This window comes from Camelus dromedarius, chromosome 5, assembly GCF_036321535.1.
Source record: "Camelus dromedarius isolate mCamDro1 chromosome 5, mCamDro1.pat, whole genome shotgun sequence".
Lineage (NCBI taxonomy): Eukaryota > Metazoa > Chordata > Mammalia > Artiodactyla > Camelidae > Camelus > Camelus dromedarius.
In genome coordinates, this window is record NC_087440.1 from 8,869,139 (window position 1) to 8,888,030 (window position 18,892).

The 18,892-nt window shown below is 36.0% G+C and overlaps 1 protein-coding gene across 1 annotated transcript in view; it reads left to right on the forward strand.

Moving 5' to 3' along the window:
• ADAM10 (ADAM metallopeptidase domain 10) overlaps positions 1-17,510 on the forward strand; it is a 108,199-nt gene extending 90,689 nt beyond the window's left edge. Inside the window, exons 11-16 of the mRNA XM_010979947.3 lie at positions 933-1,083; positions 1,891-2,074; positions 2,788-2,896; positions 3,367-3,587; positions 13,402-13,528; positions 15,244-17,510. Of these exons, the coding sequence (XP_010978249.1) occupies positions 933-1,083; positions 1,891-2,074; positions 2,788-2,896; positions 3,367-3,587; positions 13,402-13,528; positions 15,244-15,338 (887 nt within the window). The 3' untranslated portion in view covers positions 15,339-17,510. The remainder of the gene's footprint in view (positions 1-932; positions 1,084-1,890; positions 2,075-2,787; positions 2,897-3,366; positions 3,588-13,401; positions 13,529-15,243) is intronic.
• The last annotated feature ends 1,382 nt before the right edge of the window (positions 17,511-18,892 follow it).

Sequence of the window (18,892 nt, forward strand, 5' to 3'; positions counted from 1 at the left end):
AACTAAAATATATTAAAAAAAAATTACTTATTGACTGGGATACAGTCAGCCAAATAGAATGTGGGAAATTCCGTAGGACGAAATGACCCAATTTCTTTAGCAAATAAGTAGTGTAAAAATTAAAAGAGAGGAGGGAATCTGTTATATATTAAAAGAATTTAAGATACATGTCAGCAAAAAGCAACCATGGGAAGAGAGGTTGGGGGAAGCTTGTGCGGAACTTGGTTCAAATAAACCAATTGTAAGGAAAGCAATGAGGAAAATTGAAAATGGATTGGCTATTAGATACTATTTTGCATATTATTAATTTTTTGAATGTAGTAATGGTATTATGGTTATATTTAAAAAGAACTCCTTATCTCTTAGATTCATCCTGAAATATTTGTAAGAACACATGAATATAGTAGATGAAGTTGTTTACAGCACATTGTTGATAATTGTTAAAGCTAAGTGATTGGTACTTGGGAGCTCACTGTACTTACTCTTTTATTACTTCTATATATATTTGGAATTTTCTAACAGAAGAGGTTTAATTTTTTTCTGCCTGCTGAAGCACTAACTTACTTTGTATTTATGTACTATAAATAGTGCAGTCATTGTTCAATAAAGCACAGTGTGGCATGGCCTAAATAGAATGCTGCCACCTCTAGAAGGGATCTTAGCAAGGACCATCAGGTCAAATTTCCTCACTGTACAGATTAAGAAACTAAGGCCCCCACAAAAAGGAAAGTGACTTTCCTAAGGCCACATTGCTTGTTAGTGACCGAGCCACTGTTAGATCTCCAGTTTCCAGATTCCAAGTTTGTTCTGCTTTTCTTAGATTCTTCAAAGTTTTCCTTTCTCCTTTTGTTTGAAGCACTAAAGAGTTTATGAATTTTAAATAAAATTAATGTTGCGTACAGTGCTTACTTTGTCTTGTTTATTTTCTTCAGAATCTGGCCAACCCATTTGTGGAAATGGAATGGTAGAGCAAGGTGAGGAATGTGATTGTGGCTACAGTGACCAGTGTAAAGATGAGTGCTGCTATGATGCAAACCAACCTGAGGGGAAGAAATGCAAGCTGAGACCTGGAAAGCAGTGCAGGTACCTTGCTAATCCCAGCGATGTTACTGTTCTTTCCATCTGAAGGCAGTTATGACAAACTTAAAACTGAGATTAAGAGATGCATATGGTTTTGGAACTTTGTTTTTGTTTGTTGTTGTTTTATTTTTCTGGAGGAGCATGATTTAGTGCACTGATATTGGCAGATTGAAGTACTTGTAATTGTGCATTGGGTATTAAAAAAGGACATGCAAAGGACACTGAATAAAATACATGTTATTTAATTCCTAACTTAAAAAAATGTGACTTTAGTTCATATTTTTAGAACCTTAAGTTTAAATATTTAGGTAAGGTGGATTCTATACACTCTTGTAACTTAGTGTCATATAATTATTTCACTTGTCAAATTATTTTGGTAGTGATAGATAAAAGCACTAGAATATTGTTTGTCCAGTACTTTTAAAATACGTGTTCTGTGTATCCGAGTTTGATTTTAGCATATAAATATGAGAAATTGATAAATTGACCAATGTATGGTGTATCTATGAAAAACAGTGATAACTTGCCTCATATTTAATCCATTTTCCATTATAGCCTTTTACTAAAGGCAAATAGAATAAGAATACTGAGTATAGTATGCCTTTATTATTAAAACAAGATACTTAATCACTTTCTGCACTTATTAGGACGTTGAAATTTAGTAGCCTCTTATTCCAGTATTTGAAGTTGTATAATAGTAGCATACTTACCATTTAAAAGATGAGATTTATGATATAAAAATTAGGACCGTATCTATATATATAGGAAATATCCCAGCAGTTTTCCTTAATCACCTAAATGTTTTTCTAGTCCAAGTCAAGGTCCCTGTTGTACAGCACAGTGTGCATTCAAGTCAAAAACTGAGAAGTGTCGGGATGATTCAGACTGTGCAAAAGAAGGAATGTGTAATGGCAATACAGCTCTCTGCCCAGCGTCTGATCCTAAACCAAACTTTACGGACTGTAATAGACATACACAAGTGTGCATTAATGGGGTAAGCATTTAATTTCATACGTTTTTAAATTAGTTTTATGAAACCTGCTTTTTCAGAATCATAATTGTTGACACTTAAAACTACATGGTAAAAGTAATTAATCTTGGTTCCTGTTTCAATGATATCCCTGTCTGTTTCCTCACAAAGCCGTGAATGCACTGCATGGCTGAAGTGCCTGGTGGCATTCCGTTAGTTGTTGACTTGTCTTTCATCTTTCTACTGCTTGTGTTTGGTGTTCTCTGGAGAAATACAGTTCTATAACTAGGCATGTGACTTCGTACTGCTTTTAAGTTTTATAAGTTAATATTTAACAGCCTAAATAGAAGAACATTCCCTCTGAATGTGAAGTCTTTAAGACTTTCTTGGCTAAATAATCACTTTCTTCTACATGAGGAAAATTTCGTTTTTCGCTTCTTAGAAAGAAGCCATAATAACCAGCATACATAAAGTTGATGCTTATCTAATCTCTTCCTCCATTTTTGTTTTGTTTAGATTTTTAAGTTACCATTTCTTTGAAGACTTACTATCTTATTTGCGCTTACTTTTTCAGGTATATTTATATGGTCCATTTCTGATACTAATCTATGCTTTTTTCCCCCAACATGTGTTTCTACTTAATTATTTTAGCGTTGGAGGCTTATATCTGTCTATTACTGTGAACAAGAGGTGGGATGTATACGGATTAAGTAATTTGTCCTTTGTTTTTCTCCCAGCAATGTGCAGGTTCTATCTGTGAGAAATACGGCTTGGAGGAGTGTACCTGTGCCAGTTCTGATGGCAAGGATGATAAGGAGCTATGCCATGTCTGCTGCATGAAGAAGAGTAAGACTTTTAAAACACAAGAGTATAAGATCTGTTTCAAAAACCTTATTTTCTCTTAAAGTTTAAGTGTTAATCTTTGGTAAACAGTTGGGACAGATAATTTCCAGCAAAACTGTTCCTCTTGAGAAATTTTTAAATGTAGCATTGTATTGTGTTTCTAGTATTATGGTCCCTACAGTGTTTTTAAAATGATAAACTAGACAAAAACCTGCCAGTGTTGTGGCAATAATTAACATAAACCCTGTTAAAAGGTGTTAAAGCCATTGTAGGCACTACATCAGGAGTTGCTGTTGTTTGTTTATATTGTAATGTTCAAGGTGAATTACCAGTGGTGTTACCCAGCCTAACTAATCGAAGTCTATATAAACATCACGGTGATGATTTTAGGCATAACCCCCAACGCCCTTTTCTTCCCAACTACCCCGATGAGAAATCTGGTCTTCAGCTTATGTTTGGCACTTCTTTTCCAGTGGAGCCATCAACTTGTGCCAGTACAGGGTCTGTGCAGTGGAACATGTACTTCCTTGGTCGAACCATCACCCTGCAACCTGGATCCCCATGCAACGATTTTAGAGGCTACTGTGATGTTTTCATGCGGTGCAGATTAGTAGATGCCGATGGTCCTCTAGCTAGGCTTAAAAAAGCAATTTTCAGTCCAGAGCTCTATGAAAACATTGCTGAATGGATTGTGGTAAGTGTAATTTTTATTTATAAAGAAACTTGATCTTAAAATGATTTGATCATCATTTTACTTGGTCAGAGGTCACCAATGTTGTGAGGAAGTCACTTCTTTCCTGTTTATACTGAAAGTAGTTAACCCTTGAACAATGTGAGTTTGAACTGCATGGGTCCACTGATACACAGATATTTTTCAGTAGTAAATTCTAGTGTAGTACACAGTCCGTGGTTGTTCAAATCTGCAGATGCGGAGGAACTGTGGATATCGAGGGCCAACTATGAGTTATATGTGGATTAACTGCCCCCCCATGTTGTTCAAGGGTAAAGTGTGTTTTATCTGAAGAATGATTTTTAAAGTCAAATATCCCTGGGTATTGTTTTCTTCTGAAGTGATCAGGATCTCCACATGTGTGTCATTCATAAATTTGGTTGGTAGGTGATGGAAGTCATTCCATTTCACTCTGCTCCCTGGTAATGTCCTGGATGGGTTACTTCCTCCTTTGGTCCATATGATTAGAGCATTGCCAGGAGACTTTTTCCTGAGGTTGTTTTGGAAAGCCCTGCTTGCTTTTTATATTTCCCCCTTGTCTCAGTATGACAGATACCCTGCTGTGGGTTCTACTTTGCCGAACAGAAGAGGTAAAAGAGAAATGGATGATTTTCTGAAGGTTTTTTCTGATGTTTCAGTATAATTTCTGGGTCTTCATCTTGTCCGTGATAGGAAACGTTGAACAGGGTGATATCAGATACAGAGTCTTTTGCAGATTTATTAATGATTATGGATGTTCATCGAACATAAATCTATTGAACTATATAACTTTTCAGCCCACATTTTCCCCAGTTGTACAGATGTTGAATTACCTGAAATTTTTGAAGAAGATTGCTGAGAGTTAATTGTCTTAAGTCATTTAAATATTTATAAGTATTTAAATATTTATTTAATATAAAATTTAAATCATGAAAAATATCAGTAGGAAATGTGCAAGTGATGTGTTTGAGAAGGTGCTGTACGTGAACTGAGTAAGTTTGCTTTGGAAATTGACTTAGAACTCAGCTCCTCCTCCTCCCCTGCTCCCAAATTATTTTTCACATATTTTGTATGTGTTCAGGACTGAGGATACCTTGAAAGCACACACAAAAATAGTCATCTGTGTGGGTTGGCAGCCCTTTTTGGTACTGTTGTAGTAAAAATTTACCGTAAAACTTCTGGAATTATCTCTAGCATTAAAACGGTGTTTATTACACATAAAGAAGAATAATACTTTGTATGTTAAAATGTGATTTTTAGATATGTAATGACTGTGTAGTGGGAGAATTATTGAAGTTGGATTTAGGAGACCTAGGTTTTAAACCAAATAATTGGACAAAAATGTGGTACGTTACTCATTTTTGTACTCCTATGCTTGGTGTATGATGTATTATAAAAAAAATACCTGTTAAGCTAAAGGTGCCTCTGGCACTATGGTAAAGTAGAAGGAATACAGGCTTGGAATCACATAAGGATTCAGATCATCCTTCTGACATTGACAGTTCTCTGACTTCAAGCAGTTTATGTTTTTCGGTCCCTTTACTTCCCTGTTTCAGCTCAGATCCAGTTCTTATTTTCTTTTTTCTGGTTATCTCTAATAAGAAGAAGTTGAAAACTGATATACTTATCTAGTGTGAAAGACAGTGTGTTCAAAGAAAAAAAGTCTGATAGTGGGGATCTCAGACTTATGTTCTGCTGAATGTATGTTGTGCCAGATAGCTTAAGTTTTCTATCTAGTAAATCGTACCATCTAAAAATTATATTTTTTCACTTTCCTTCTTTATCTCTAATTTTGACTCATTTTATTTAGAGTTTCAAAAGCTTATTTATTCCTATCTTCAAAATATTTAATAGAAATGATCTTTTTTAAAGTATTTTTAAACTATTTTTTTGTATTTTAGATTTGAGGATTTAATGAAATGCTTCTTAACAGTGAATTTGAGCAATATGAAGTCTTTTTGTATGCTCTGAAACGTTTAGGTTTGTGCAAGTTTGCCTTAAGTGAGTGTAGAATGGTGTAGAATGCTGTTACTTTATATCAGTGTTGACATTCATGTGCCACTCTTCCTAATAGCATGGTCTCTAATGCCTGAACACTACCGCTAGTCTGTGGCTGCATTTGTGGGTATTAACCAGGTCAAAGAGTAAGATAACCAGCATCTACTTCCTTATAAATCATTTGTCTCATTTGTGTTACTTGCAAGGTTTGCTTGCATAGCAGAGTTAATTTTGTTACATTATATTTGTTACATTAAATTTGTTATGTTACGTCTGTCCTAGTTAGTAATGTAGGTTATTAGTATGCTCTGATGTGGGAAGCTCTGAAAGGGACAAGAGGTTAGTTTCACTGACTTCCCTTTCCAGTGGTACCCGGTAGCTTTTTTGTCTCCTTTTGGTAGTGCACTATGGCATCTTTTTTCCTCATGGAGCGTAGAGTGGGGAAACCTCAACAGTTTAATACTTCAGGGCCTGAGTTACTGACTGCTTCTGATACTGTGGAAGTGACATGATAAAAAGATTTTTCCTTTTTTTTTTTTTCCTGGGGAAAAGTTGTTTTTGACAATAATGTTTGATGTAGGCTGAGTGCCTCCTTTGTGTCTGGCCAGGAGATAATGATAGACATCCTTTGCATTTATCAAGGAGTCACCTAGTTCTTGAAAAGTTTGAAAGCGTTCACCAGTAAATCTGTTTAGACTATCATTTTCTGTCACCTTTTCTTTAAATGAGTGTCAGGACATTAGTAATTCTTTTTCATTTTTCATAGTTATTGATGTGTTCACATTTTCTGCATCTTTTATTTAGGTTTGACATAGAAAACCGTCTTTGACCTTGATTTTTTTCAAATTTATCATTGTATTTCCCCCACACTTTAAAATAATTGCCTGTTTATTGCTTTTTTTCTTTTTTGTTCAGATTTAGCAGGAGTTTATATGAAATTCAAATTCTGTTACCCATAATAATTTATGAAACATGACCACACCCATTCAGTTACATATTGTCTGTGTCTGCTTTTACCCTTTGAGCAGGTGCAACAGAGACTGTATGGCCCCACAAAGCCTGAAATATTTGTCTGGCTTTTGAAAGGAAATGTTTGCCAGCCCCTAATCCAGAGCAGTGGACCCCAGAGTGTGGTTCCCTGACCAGCAGCATCAGCATCACCTGGGAACTTGATAAAAATGCAAATTATCAGACCCCATCTAGACCCACTGAGTCAGTAGGTGACGGTGCATGTTAAAGTTTGGGAACCGTTTTTGTAGTCTCTGCAATGTACTGGCTCCTTCTCAAAAGACTTGTAACAGAAATTTTCTACTTTGTCATCCTGCTATGTTGAAAACGGAAGGTGGTTGTGGATCTCTAGGGTCCTTTGTTGCCTCATAGAAGAGGCCACATAGCTATCACTAATGAGCCTTTAACAAGGATGCAGTATTGTCACAGGGCTTGGCATATGGTAAGGAGTCAGTGTGCATTTGCTAGATGAATGGAAGCAGATTTCTTACATGTCATAATTTATAAAAATCATACATATTACCCTAACTTTGAAGTTGTAATGTTTTCAGGTTTCTCTCAGTGGTATTTTATTCTGTTTGCCCAGGCTGAGTTTAAAGGAACAAGATTAGTAGCCAGTTGCTTTCTGCTTGGCAAATTGGTATGAGGGGTGGCATGTGGGGTGCTGAAGGACAGAACATTTAGTCAAAGTCCGGACAGTGGTATCTTCTGAAGGATAGGAGGAGGCTTTCTGCCCTTGCAGGATGGCATAATCGGTATCACGACAAGGAACTGTGGGCCTCACGTGGTCTTGTGACCCATAAGAAGCCTAGAGTGTGTTTGCTCAGAGAGTTGCTAATACTGGAACATTCACTGAAAGGATTATATGGTTGACTTTTTTCTGGAGATCTTAAAAACAGCAAAGATTACCTTACGTCTGAAGAGACTTGAGTGAATTTCTTGCCCCTTCCCCCAACAGTTTTTTGGTTGATACCTGGTTTATTGTTTCATTATCCAGTAGATCCTTTTTGTTTATTTAGATTATTAAATTAAAAAGAAAACTATTATAATAGTACATACTAAATTAGACTGGTAGATTTTGACCTTTTAGTTTGTTATTTTTGCTCCTTTTTTCTCCTTTATGTTCTTTTGGCCTTATAAGTGGATATATTGAACATCATCTGTCTCTTCTTTATGTAGAATTATTTCCTCAGACTTGATTCAGTGCTTGTTAGCTTCTAGGCTTTTTCTTGAACTTTTGGATGTCTTCTCTTTGTTTCTTAAGTTTCACTTAACACCCTTGTACCTATGAAAGACAAGAGCTTGGTGCATAATTTACACTCATTAAATGTTTGTTGAATGAATGACAGCTCTTGCTTTCTTCAGAGTCTAACCAATGGACAAATTGTGATCTTTTGAGATGAAACACATATTTTTTATTTATTAGCCTGGTTGGTAATCTTTTACCGGATTTTATAGTATGTGTAAAAGAGAAAACATGTGATTTAGCATTAACCACTCTCTGATAATTCTCTTTTAAAGGGAGCATTAGAAAAATCCTTTGTACCAAAGGTGGTACACTCTCAAATGTACTATTGTTTTATTTAGTTTTTTCTTGCTGTCCTCGGTCCGCTGTGATATTCTTCTGAAAAACTACTATCATTGTCATTAAAATATCTCAAACTTTGGGCTTTTGAGATATGTAGTTACCTGGAAAATTCTGGAGGAAAGCCAGGAACTCTGCTAAAAGGGACTGGAAATTCTCAAGGTGCTGGGTGCCACATTTTGGTAAATGTCTGTTGATCTAAACTGGGACTTGATCCTTCTGACCTTTGTTTTCTACAAGTTTATAACCATTATTAAATCCAGGCTTCCTCTCTCCAGTCTGTGTCTTCTATGCTAGACTAGTTGCATCTCTATTTAAGACTGGATAGGTACTGAAAAACCAGTATTAGAAGAGGTATCAGAACTACTGTGTTTTATGTTCTCTGTTGTAAGAGCCTTTTTGCGCTATTTGTATGTGTGGGCAGTCTAGACATAATAAATAAACTGGTAGAAGTGTTTTGAAAAGTCAGTATTTGAAGTAACAACTCACAAATAATAACTAACCCAGCAGGTTCTTTTCTGTAGGGTAGGTACTGAGTTTGTAGAATATAACTTCAAAAAGCTTGCATCCAGTTTGGGATGGAGTGGAGAAGCGCACAGAAACCTATTTTCAGTTCTGCATGGTGATTTCACAGAAAATAGGTGGACCTGTTTGGGGAAGGCCTCATTAAGGAGGCGATGCCAAAGTCAGTTCTTAAGTACTAATAGAAGTAGAGAGTACAGGTGGGTGTTTTATAAAGAGGGAGCACCTGAAAAAAATCACTGAAGTATGAATTACTTTAAATAAAAATTTTTGTTCTTTTTCCCTTTTGAAAGGGTGATTATCTTTTTTTTTTAATTGACAAAGTAAACCTTCATTTTACTCTGGAGCCCAATCTTCTCAAGATGAGCTTCTTGAATATTCTTTAGAAACTGTATTTTTATTAAAAAAATAATACTTTCTAAAAAGTAGTGGAATCATATATACACTGTGCTGCAGCCCGTTGTGTGCTCAGGTTTTGTTTTTTTTCCTCCCACTTAGTGATTTATCTTGGAGATCTTTGGTGGAAAGCTTTTGAAGAAGGGTTATACATAGAAGAGTGACATAGTTTCATATTTTAAGTACCTGTTAAACTGATGGCTGTGTGGATGATTTTGAGCAGGGAAGACTGGAAGGAAGGGTGTCAGAATACAATGACATCAGGGACAGAAGTGCATCTCCTGTAACTGAACTAGCCCATCTGCCTGAAGGTAATAGGAGGACCCTCCTCCCTTTGTGCTGATGGCTCGGATCACCTTAGAAGTGACACCGCCTCTCCAGAGGGTATTTGGAAATATACAGTAGCTGTCAGAGTAACTGAGGGGCTCTGCTGGCGTTTGATGGATGCGGGCTGTGTATGCCAAACTTCCTGCATTGCTCACATGGTCCTGTGCCACAGTGCCAGCATGTCCTCACTGAGTAAGAAGTCCTCATCTGCACCCTAGTCACGGGCACGCTTGTTTAAAGTGCAGTTGCCTGGGCCCTCCACCAGAACAACTGAATTGGAATTTCTGGGATTGGGCCTGAGAATGTCTGTTTTAATAAGCATACCAGATCATTCTTAGATGTACTCAGAGACGGGAACCATTCCTTTGCCATGTGAGGGCTGATTATTTGAGCAGCTCTTCCTAGTCACAGGACTCTCTCTCCACAACCAGCCAGATGTTTACAGCTTCCCCCTAAACTCTCAGTAGGATAAAGAGGTAGAACTAAAGAGCTAGTGTTGAGTGGTATCCATTTAGGTACAGTTTCCCAAACTGATATGCTGTATGTGGGTATAAAATGGGGGTTGACAGACTATGGCTTGTGGCTCAGATCCGTTCTGCTCCCTGTTTTTGTAAGTTATATTTACTGGAACACAGCCACACTTTATTGTGTATTATCTTTGACTGCTTTTGTACTGCAGCGGCAGGAATGAGTAGTTATGACAGGGACCGTATGGTCCACAAAACCTAAAGTATTTACTGTTTTGGTTCTTCATAGAAGAAGTTTGCTGATCTTTGGTGGAGACCAGTAGCTCTTAGTCTTGGATGCATAATGGAATCATCTGGGTAGCTTGAACCAAGTTGTGGATGTCAGGATCTCACTTCTGCTCTGTTGCGGTCTGGGATGTAGTCCAGGTGTCTGAGTTGTAAAAGCTTACCAGGTGATTCTAATGTGCAGCCAAGGTTGAGAACCGCTGGTATAGGGCAGGAAGAGTGCTTGTAGCAGTACAAGCTGGTGATGTTGGTCCTTAATGTATTTTACTATGTCAGAGTGTTAGAGATCCAGACAGGAAAGGTAGAGGAAGGCCAGACTTCATTAAATGTCACATTTAAAAGGCCTCTGGATGCTTAGACTAGGACCAAAGCTGTGCATATAGTTCTGCATGTGACGGTAGGCAGAAATGAAAGGAGAAATCAACTGACGCTCTAGTTGACAGACTGAGGGCAGGACTTACACCCTGCCTTTTGATGAATAGTGGGGCCAATATCTGAGGATGAATAAAACAGAAGAAACAATAGGAGCTTATGGAAAATTTATATAACAAGGGAATATTATTCTAAAAACTCACAGGGAGGGGCAGTGCTCTGAATATTATTTTCTACAGAAACCAAAAGAAAATTTTAGAAAACTATCTGGCAATCTCAGCAGGATACAAGAAATGGCTTCTGAAAAGTAGATTGTAAAGTTGTGGTATGCAAGCCAGATTTGGCTCTGCAAACATGTCTTGTATGGTCTGCCTATTGGTTTTAGAAATTTTGAATGAGTTGCTAGCATTTAAAAACTGATTTCACATAAAAATTCAGATTTGTAGCTTCTCCTTTTAAAAGATCAAATCTTTCAGCCGTAAGGCTAAATGAATCACATTACCCCTTATCTTCTCCTTTCTTGAACAATTCACTCCTAAAGGCATTAGGTGGGGCAAGGCAAGGCACCCATGCCCAGTAAGGGGAGCTGTACTGGCACAGGGAAGGGTGCCCTGTGTACCCTGTGGAGGGGTGACTAGCTTGGGATGTCAGAGTACAAGTATTGTGAGGAGTGTGTCTACATAGGAGGGGCAGTTCTACAAGGAACCAGGGCTCCTTTGAGAAATGGCTGATTCCGAGGCTGGGGCAGGGATGGAACAAGATGAACCTGGAACTTCTTGTGTCTGAAAGAAAGTGCTCAAAGAATGGTGGGGACATGCCCCAAGGACACAGTACTGATAGTGATGGATTATAACCCACTGAGGAACATCGGAAACCATGAAGGAATAAATAAATGAATAAATTGAAATTTAGAGGAAGACCTGGATATTTACATAGTTTTTGATTATGTTCCTATAGAATACACATTGACTACAAATGAGAAGAGTATCTTTCTGGTAAAGTTTCACAGATAACACCTTGATCAAGTGATCAAGTTAACATCATCAGTAATGAGATCAAAGTCACATGTCATCTGGTAGGATGCAATAAGAACACAGCATCACTTCTGAGATATTCTTACCCAAGATGTATGACCTGAATGTAATAATAAAGACACATCTGAGAAACCCAGACTAAGGGACATTCCAATGTAAAATAACTAACCTATAATCTTTCAAAGTGTCAAGGTTTTTATAAGCTAAAGAAACACTGTGCAACATTTCCAGATTGCAGGAGACTAAGGAAACATGGCTGCTAAATGGAACACACAATTCTGAATTGGGGGTATTGGGACAAATGGCAAAACTTGAATGAGGTCTGCGATTAAATGGTAGTAATGTATTGGTGCTAATTTCCTGATTATGATAATAGTGCTGTGATTATCTAGGAAAACACCCGTCGGTTGTAGGAACTATATGCCTGAAATGTTTGGGTGTAAACAGGACATCATGCTAGTAACTTACTCTAAGATGGTTCCAGATTTTAAAAACCTTCTTTGTACCGTACTTGAACTTTTTTTATAAGTCTGAGATTCTTTCAGAATTAAACAAATGAAAGAAACATATGTATATTACATATATATGAAAGGCTTTATGCACACATGGAAAAAGTGGCTTGGGGTATTCTGCCACAGTGTTCACTTTTATTTTAGTTTATATTTCTTTACACTGTTACTGCTTTATTAAAAAAAACAGTACAGAAGTAGTATGCTGTTTGTTTTAAAGCCTCAGATCATAGAACATCTTAAATGGGAGTTTAATTGCCAGTAATAGCAATAATTGTGTGTGTATTACAACAGTCTGTGTAGGCCAATATGAAGGTTCATAGTTTTCAACTTGTTACTGTTTTGTATGATGTTATACATGCTATCCTAAAACAAAATTTGAATGTTTTGAATAATAAAACAAGCTTAGAATTTATTATGAATGAAAACAGTAATTTTTCTGTAAATAAGATTATGACAATAATTTTTGAGGTTTTTTTGTTTAGCTAATTGATTTATTTAATATGATTTAAGTTGGAAGTGAAATTTTTAGTACCTTCTTAGAGGTAAACTTTGCCTGCTTCTAGAATGTGTATATCCTTCCAGTTTTCATATTAAAAAAGACAGTTAACTTTTAAATAAGTGAATATATAATAGATATTTTATATATAAATATAATAAAAACTAAGACATGTAAAAATCATTTAATAACAGTAGTCTGGGTCTAAAATTCCAAATGAGATAGAGAAACAGGAAGAGGGAACCTAAAAAAGATAGAATTCAATGTCAACTTTAAGAATTAGAAAAAAATATAGATTTAAAGAATATTTTAAAAATCTATCTAGTAGTAGAATTTAAATCAAGTTATATACCTTCTTAGTCACTGGAGAATATAAAAAGCAAACAAATTCTGTAAGAGTAATAGACAAAAGAAAAGAAGGAAATATTTAAATCAAAAAATATGTAATAACATGGGAAAATACAATATAAACTATATGCAGAACGACCATAGTTTTGCACTTGTGTTTATCTGTATATATAACAAACACAGTTATATAGAAAAGAGACTGAAATGAAAATAAGAGTTAGTGGTTTCCTCTAGGAAGTGAAATTATGGGTAATTTTTGTTTTCTCCTTTGTTCTTTTTTTAATATTTAAAGAAATTAATATATATGTACTTTTATCTCTGTGCAAGTCCCAACCAACAAATGTTCTTTAAAAATTAAAATGTAATATATTATATTGTATATTTTATATTATATAAAATATCTTAAAATATTTTACAGTTTTTTCAGTGGAAAATCTGTTTATTTCTAGGCTTATTGGTGGGCAGTATTACTGATGGGAATCGCCCTGATCATGTTAATGGCTGGTTTTATTAAGATATGCAGTGTTCATACTCCAAGTAGTAATCCAAAGTTGCCTCCTCCTAAACCTCTTCCAGGTAAGACCACTTGAGCGAGGTACGTGGTTTTGTATCTCAGGACCATTCAGCAAGTAGAGCTGAATTATAAATGAGTCTTCACTAACTGATTTATAGTACTTTCTCCTTGAGAATGGGGTTACTGGATGAATTATTTGGTTGATTTTTAAGTGTGTTTTTAAAATCAACGCCATCTAGCTAATAGCTGCCAATTTAATGCTAATATATATATATATATATATTTTAATATCCTACAATCTTCCCTGTTTGCTTTTATTATGATAGGCTACTTTTAAATGATTGGTCTTTCTGTTCTAGTAGTTATGCTTCTGGCTTCTGTTACTGTTGTTAATGTTCATGCTTTTGAAATATTTTCTGGCACATAAGCTCCTTTTCCCTAGGGATGATGCTTTTGGGGAAATTTTAGGATAGAGGCTTCAGTCACCAAACAGTAGTTACTCTCCATCTCTGAAAACCACTCCTCAGGTTTTGTCTCCACCCTTTACCTGTCAGGAGACGGGCTAGGAGGAGACCCTCTTTAGTTGAGCTCCAGGGATTTAGAGAAGGGTAAGGAAGTGACTGCTCCGGATTATTTAGGCCCTACCTATTTCTCCCTCCCCCTCCCCACTGTGTGGCTTCCACCCTGCCCTCAGGACACCTGGACTGGAGGTGTGTAGGTGTGTTCACTGTAGGTGTGGGGCAGACACTGTCCCAAGGCCATGGCGGAGGAGAGCCTGAGCTGCACAGCAGCAGTTCCCTCTTGCACACACGCAGTGCTCACCGAAGGCTCTTGCTTCAGGCTAAGTCCACCACCCCACACAGAAGAGTTTAAAACTAGGGGTTCCTTATACTTCTCTCCATTCTCCCTCAGCGCTTCCCTTGCATCTACCTGTCTTGAGGCAAGAGAGCTCAGTAGTCATGCTGGGACTGCACCTTGGTGGGAATCAGAGGAAATTTGATTTTGATGTTACTGCTTTCCATAAATTTACGTTGGCACTCTGGTACTTATGTCAGTTTCTTAGGAATTTCCAGGGGCCGCTTGACACTTTTTAGATATATATAATGGTCTCATTCAGTGAAGCAGTTCTTTTAATTTCACTTTAAGTAAATTCTACCTGTTAAAATTAAAAAGCTATTAACTGTTGTTTATTGAACCTTCACAAAAAGTGTTGATCACTTTTGCATGAATTATCATATAATCCTCACAGCACACTATATGAGTTAGTTATATCCCTCTTTTACAGGCTAGTCACCTCAGTTTCAGAGAGGTTGAGTCATTTGCTCAAAGACACTCAGCAATTTCTTCATCATGGATTCTGTCTACACAATCCATATTAATCTAACAGTTGTAGCTGTTAAGCACCTGAAATGTGGCTAGTCTCAACTGAGAAGTTTTGTAAACATGAAATACATACCAGACTCTAAAGACTAAGTATTAAAAAATGAAATATTTCATTAAAAATTCTTTATATTGATTGTATCTTGAAATGATTAATTTTTGACTACATTGGGTTAAATGAAATAAAAAATTATTAACATTATTTTACCTGTTTTTCTTTCACTTTTTCCACTGTGGCTACCAGAAAATAGAAAATGACAATATAGGGCTCATACTGTATTTTTTTGGATAGTGCTGATCTGGAACCTTTTTAAAAAAAAAATTGAAATGGCAGCTTTGTTTTTAAAAATTAAAAAACTCATGGTAACTGTCTTTCGTTTCTGTTCATGACTCCCAGGCACTTTAAAGAGGAGGAGACCTCCCCAGCCCATTCAGCAACCCCAGCGCCAGAGGCCCCGGGAGAGTTATCAGATGGGACACATGAGACGTTAACTCAGCTTTTGCCTTGGTTCTTCCTAGTGCCTACAATGGGAAAACTTCACTCCAAAGAGAAACCTATTAAATCATCATCCCCAAACTAAACCCTCACAAATAACAGTCGAAGAAAAAAATGGCAAGAGATCATATCCTCAGATCAGGTGGAATTACTTAAATTTTAAAGCCTGAAAATTCCAATTTGGGGGTGGGGTGTGAAAAAGGAACCCAATTTTCTTATGGACAGATATTTTTAACCTGATGGCACAAAGTCTTAGAATATTATTATGTGCCCCGTGTTCCCTGTTCTTCGTTGCTGCATTTTCTTCACTTGCAGGCAAACTTGGCTCTCGATAAACTTTTATCACAAATTGAAATATATATATATTTTTTTCAACTGCCAATCAAGGCTGGGAGGCTCGACCACCTCAACATTGGAGACATCACTTGCCAATGTACATACCTTGTTATGTGCAGACATGTATTTCTTACGTACACTGTACTTCTGTGTGCAATTGTAAACAGAAATTGCAATATGGATGTTTCTTTGTATTATAAAATTTTTCCGCTCTTAATGAAAAATTACTGTTTAATTGACATACTCAGGATAACAGAATGGTGGTATTCAGTGGTCCAGGATTCTGTCATGCTTTACACAGGCAGTTTTGAAACGAGAATCAGTTTACCTTTTCCTTATGACGGAGTTGGTTTTGAAATTCATTTTGTTTTATCAGTGGCTGCTAAGAGCACAGGAGTGACTATGCTGAAGAACACAGTTAAATGTTGTGCAAACTGGACATACGCAGCATACTACTACTTCAAACTTAGTTCTTTACATAAGCGTCTGATTTCTGCTTACTTTTTTTAAACTTTCTAATTCAATTCCATATTTTGAATTGCTAGGTGAAATTTTATTCATGGTTTGGTAGAAATTATGTCAGCAAAATGATTCTTTTTATATGTAGGCTCTTTCTGTGTCTTCCATATATCTGAAGTGTGCTAATTATGGTTTTGATTTTGTTTGATATGGAAAAGAAAAGCTGTGTCTCTATTTTATGAAAATATTTGAACAGTTTTTTTCAGCATATCATCACTGATCATTGGTAACCACTAAAGAGTGATTTGCTCAACTAGTAGTTAAAATTGTAGATAGGCCTTCCAACATTTTTTTTCCCTAAAATATTTTAACAATGAAGGTGAAACAGCACAATGTCCCATTCCAAATTTATTTTTTAAATAGATGTAAATAATTGGCTTTTTAAAGAAAGAAGGCAACAGCATTTAATGTATTAACAGGCTTATTATTGCTATGCAGGAATGGAAGGGGGCATTACAAACAAATTTTAAGCTTGTGACATATTTATTGCTTCTGTTTTCCAACTACATTACCTAAGTTAGAAGTAAACAGCTATGATTTTCCTGGCTTCACATAGGAGGCAAATTTAGGGAAAGTTGAAAAGATTTGTGTTTGGCTTTTTTTTTTTTTTCCTTTTTTTCTTAAGAGTATAAGGTTTACACAATCATTCTCATAATGTGACGCAAGCCAGCAAGGCCAAAAATGCTAGAGAAAATATTGGGATCTCCTCCTTGTAAACTTGTACAGTATGTGGTGACTTTTTTCAAAATACAGCTTTTTGTACATGATTTAGAGACAAATTTTGTACATGAAACCCCAGATAGACTATAAATAATTCTAAACAAACAAGTAGGTAGATATGTATGTAATTGCTTTTAAATCATTTAAATGCCTTTGTTTTTGGACTGTGCAAAGGTTGGAAGTGGGTTTGCATTTCTAAAATGGTGACTTTTATTCTGCAAGAGTTCTTAGTAACTTCTTGAGTGTGGTAAACTTTGGAACATGTACATTTTTTGCTTGTAATGTTATCCTGTGGTAGGGTTTTGGCAGGCACACACTGCCCTATTTTATTTTGAGTCTAAGTTAAATGTTTTCTGAAAAGAGATACGTGCACTGAACTCTTTCCACTGCAAATCAAGATGTGGTAAAACAAAAGGATCAAGACAAATGAGATCTAATACTACTGTCAGTTTAATGTCCACTGTGTTTTATACAGTATCTTTTTGTTCACTTTGGAAATTTTTACTAAAAGTTGCAAAAAATAAAGTATTGTGCAAAGATGTAAGGTTTTTTGAAACTTGAAATGCATTAATAAATAGACTTGATGAAATCAACTTGAAGGTTTCATACTCTTTGAACTCTGAGAACTATCAAAAGAAGTTTCCCGCAAGGCAGCTTTTCCTTACTAAATGAAAGAGATTGTTAAGCAAAAAGAGTATTCTCTCTGTCCACATGAGTATAGATACCTTTATTCCTGGTTAGAAGTTCATGTAAAAAAATTTGAGTAGCTATCTCTGTATCCATACACTGAACATTTGGAAAACACTTAATCTCAGCTGCTTTACATTAATTCTAACCAATTTTCAAAGTGTTTAAAAGTGTCTTGGTGGAAGAACTGAGTCATTTTGGAAACTGTGGCCTTATATATTTTTTGCGAAGTTTTGAATGCTGAATTGAACCTCATTTATTTTAAAAGTCTAGTTTGATGATACATATATTTTAAAAATTTGAGTCACATTTTCCTGCTTTGTCAAATTTATAGCAAATAAGGAGAGACTTGACATTACAGTCTTATCTAGAAAAAGAACTGTAAGCCCAGAATGGTGACCTGCACAGAATAATCTGCCCCAAATTCTTTTTTTGTTTTTAAACTGAGGCCAACTTGAGTAAGTAGTATTTGTTAAATAAGTAAAAATATATAATACTTTTTAGTTACCTTAATTTAGAAACATCAAAATGTATATTATGTTTAATTGTGTTTGTTTATGAAAACATCAATATTAGATGATTACAAATGTATTAATTTTACTTACAACTGAATGCTTAAATTTTGTTTCTATTGAATCAGCAATAGAATAAAGTTTTGCCATTTCTGGACTAGCTCCCCACAGTGTCAGGAAATACAGAGTTTTGGGAAGGGTTTCTTTAAGGGAAAGATCACTGTACCTCATCAGGCATGTTCTCTGAGGTGTCTTCAGCACCTTGTGCTTTGGGTACTTCATTTTTATCATATTCACCGACTAGTTAAAACTGAAGATTTCTCCAAACTGTGCAAACTGCTCTCAAGTCCTTACTTCTGTCTCTGTACATTTAAGTCTTAACGATTTTCATTTCTCTGAAGATGGGATGAATGTCCTGGCAGCTGTGCATTTGTCGGTGCTTGTGTTTGAGAAGGCTTTTAATTTCTTAGGTATTTCTCATTGAAAGTTTACAGAGGGTCAGCATAGTGAGTCCATTACAGAACCGGACAGCCCGTCTTCAGGGGTATAAGACGTGGTGTTCCTTACCCAAATTTAAAGAGTCAAGGTCTCCCAAAGCTAGAGAGCAAGTTGGATATAGTTTTAAAGCAGCTGCCAAGGACAGTTCATCTTTAGAGAAGTCACTAAAGTTGCAAAAAAATTGTAATTTCCTGAAAAGCACTTTTGATTTCTAAATAACTAAAAGTGTAATCAGCCTGCCCCCCCAGAGCTCATCTTCAGTTTCAGCATTTCTGGTT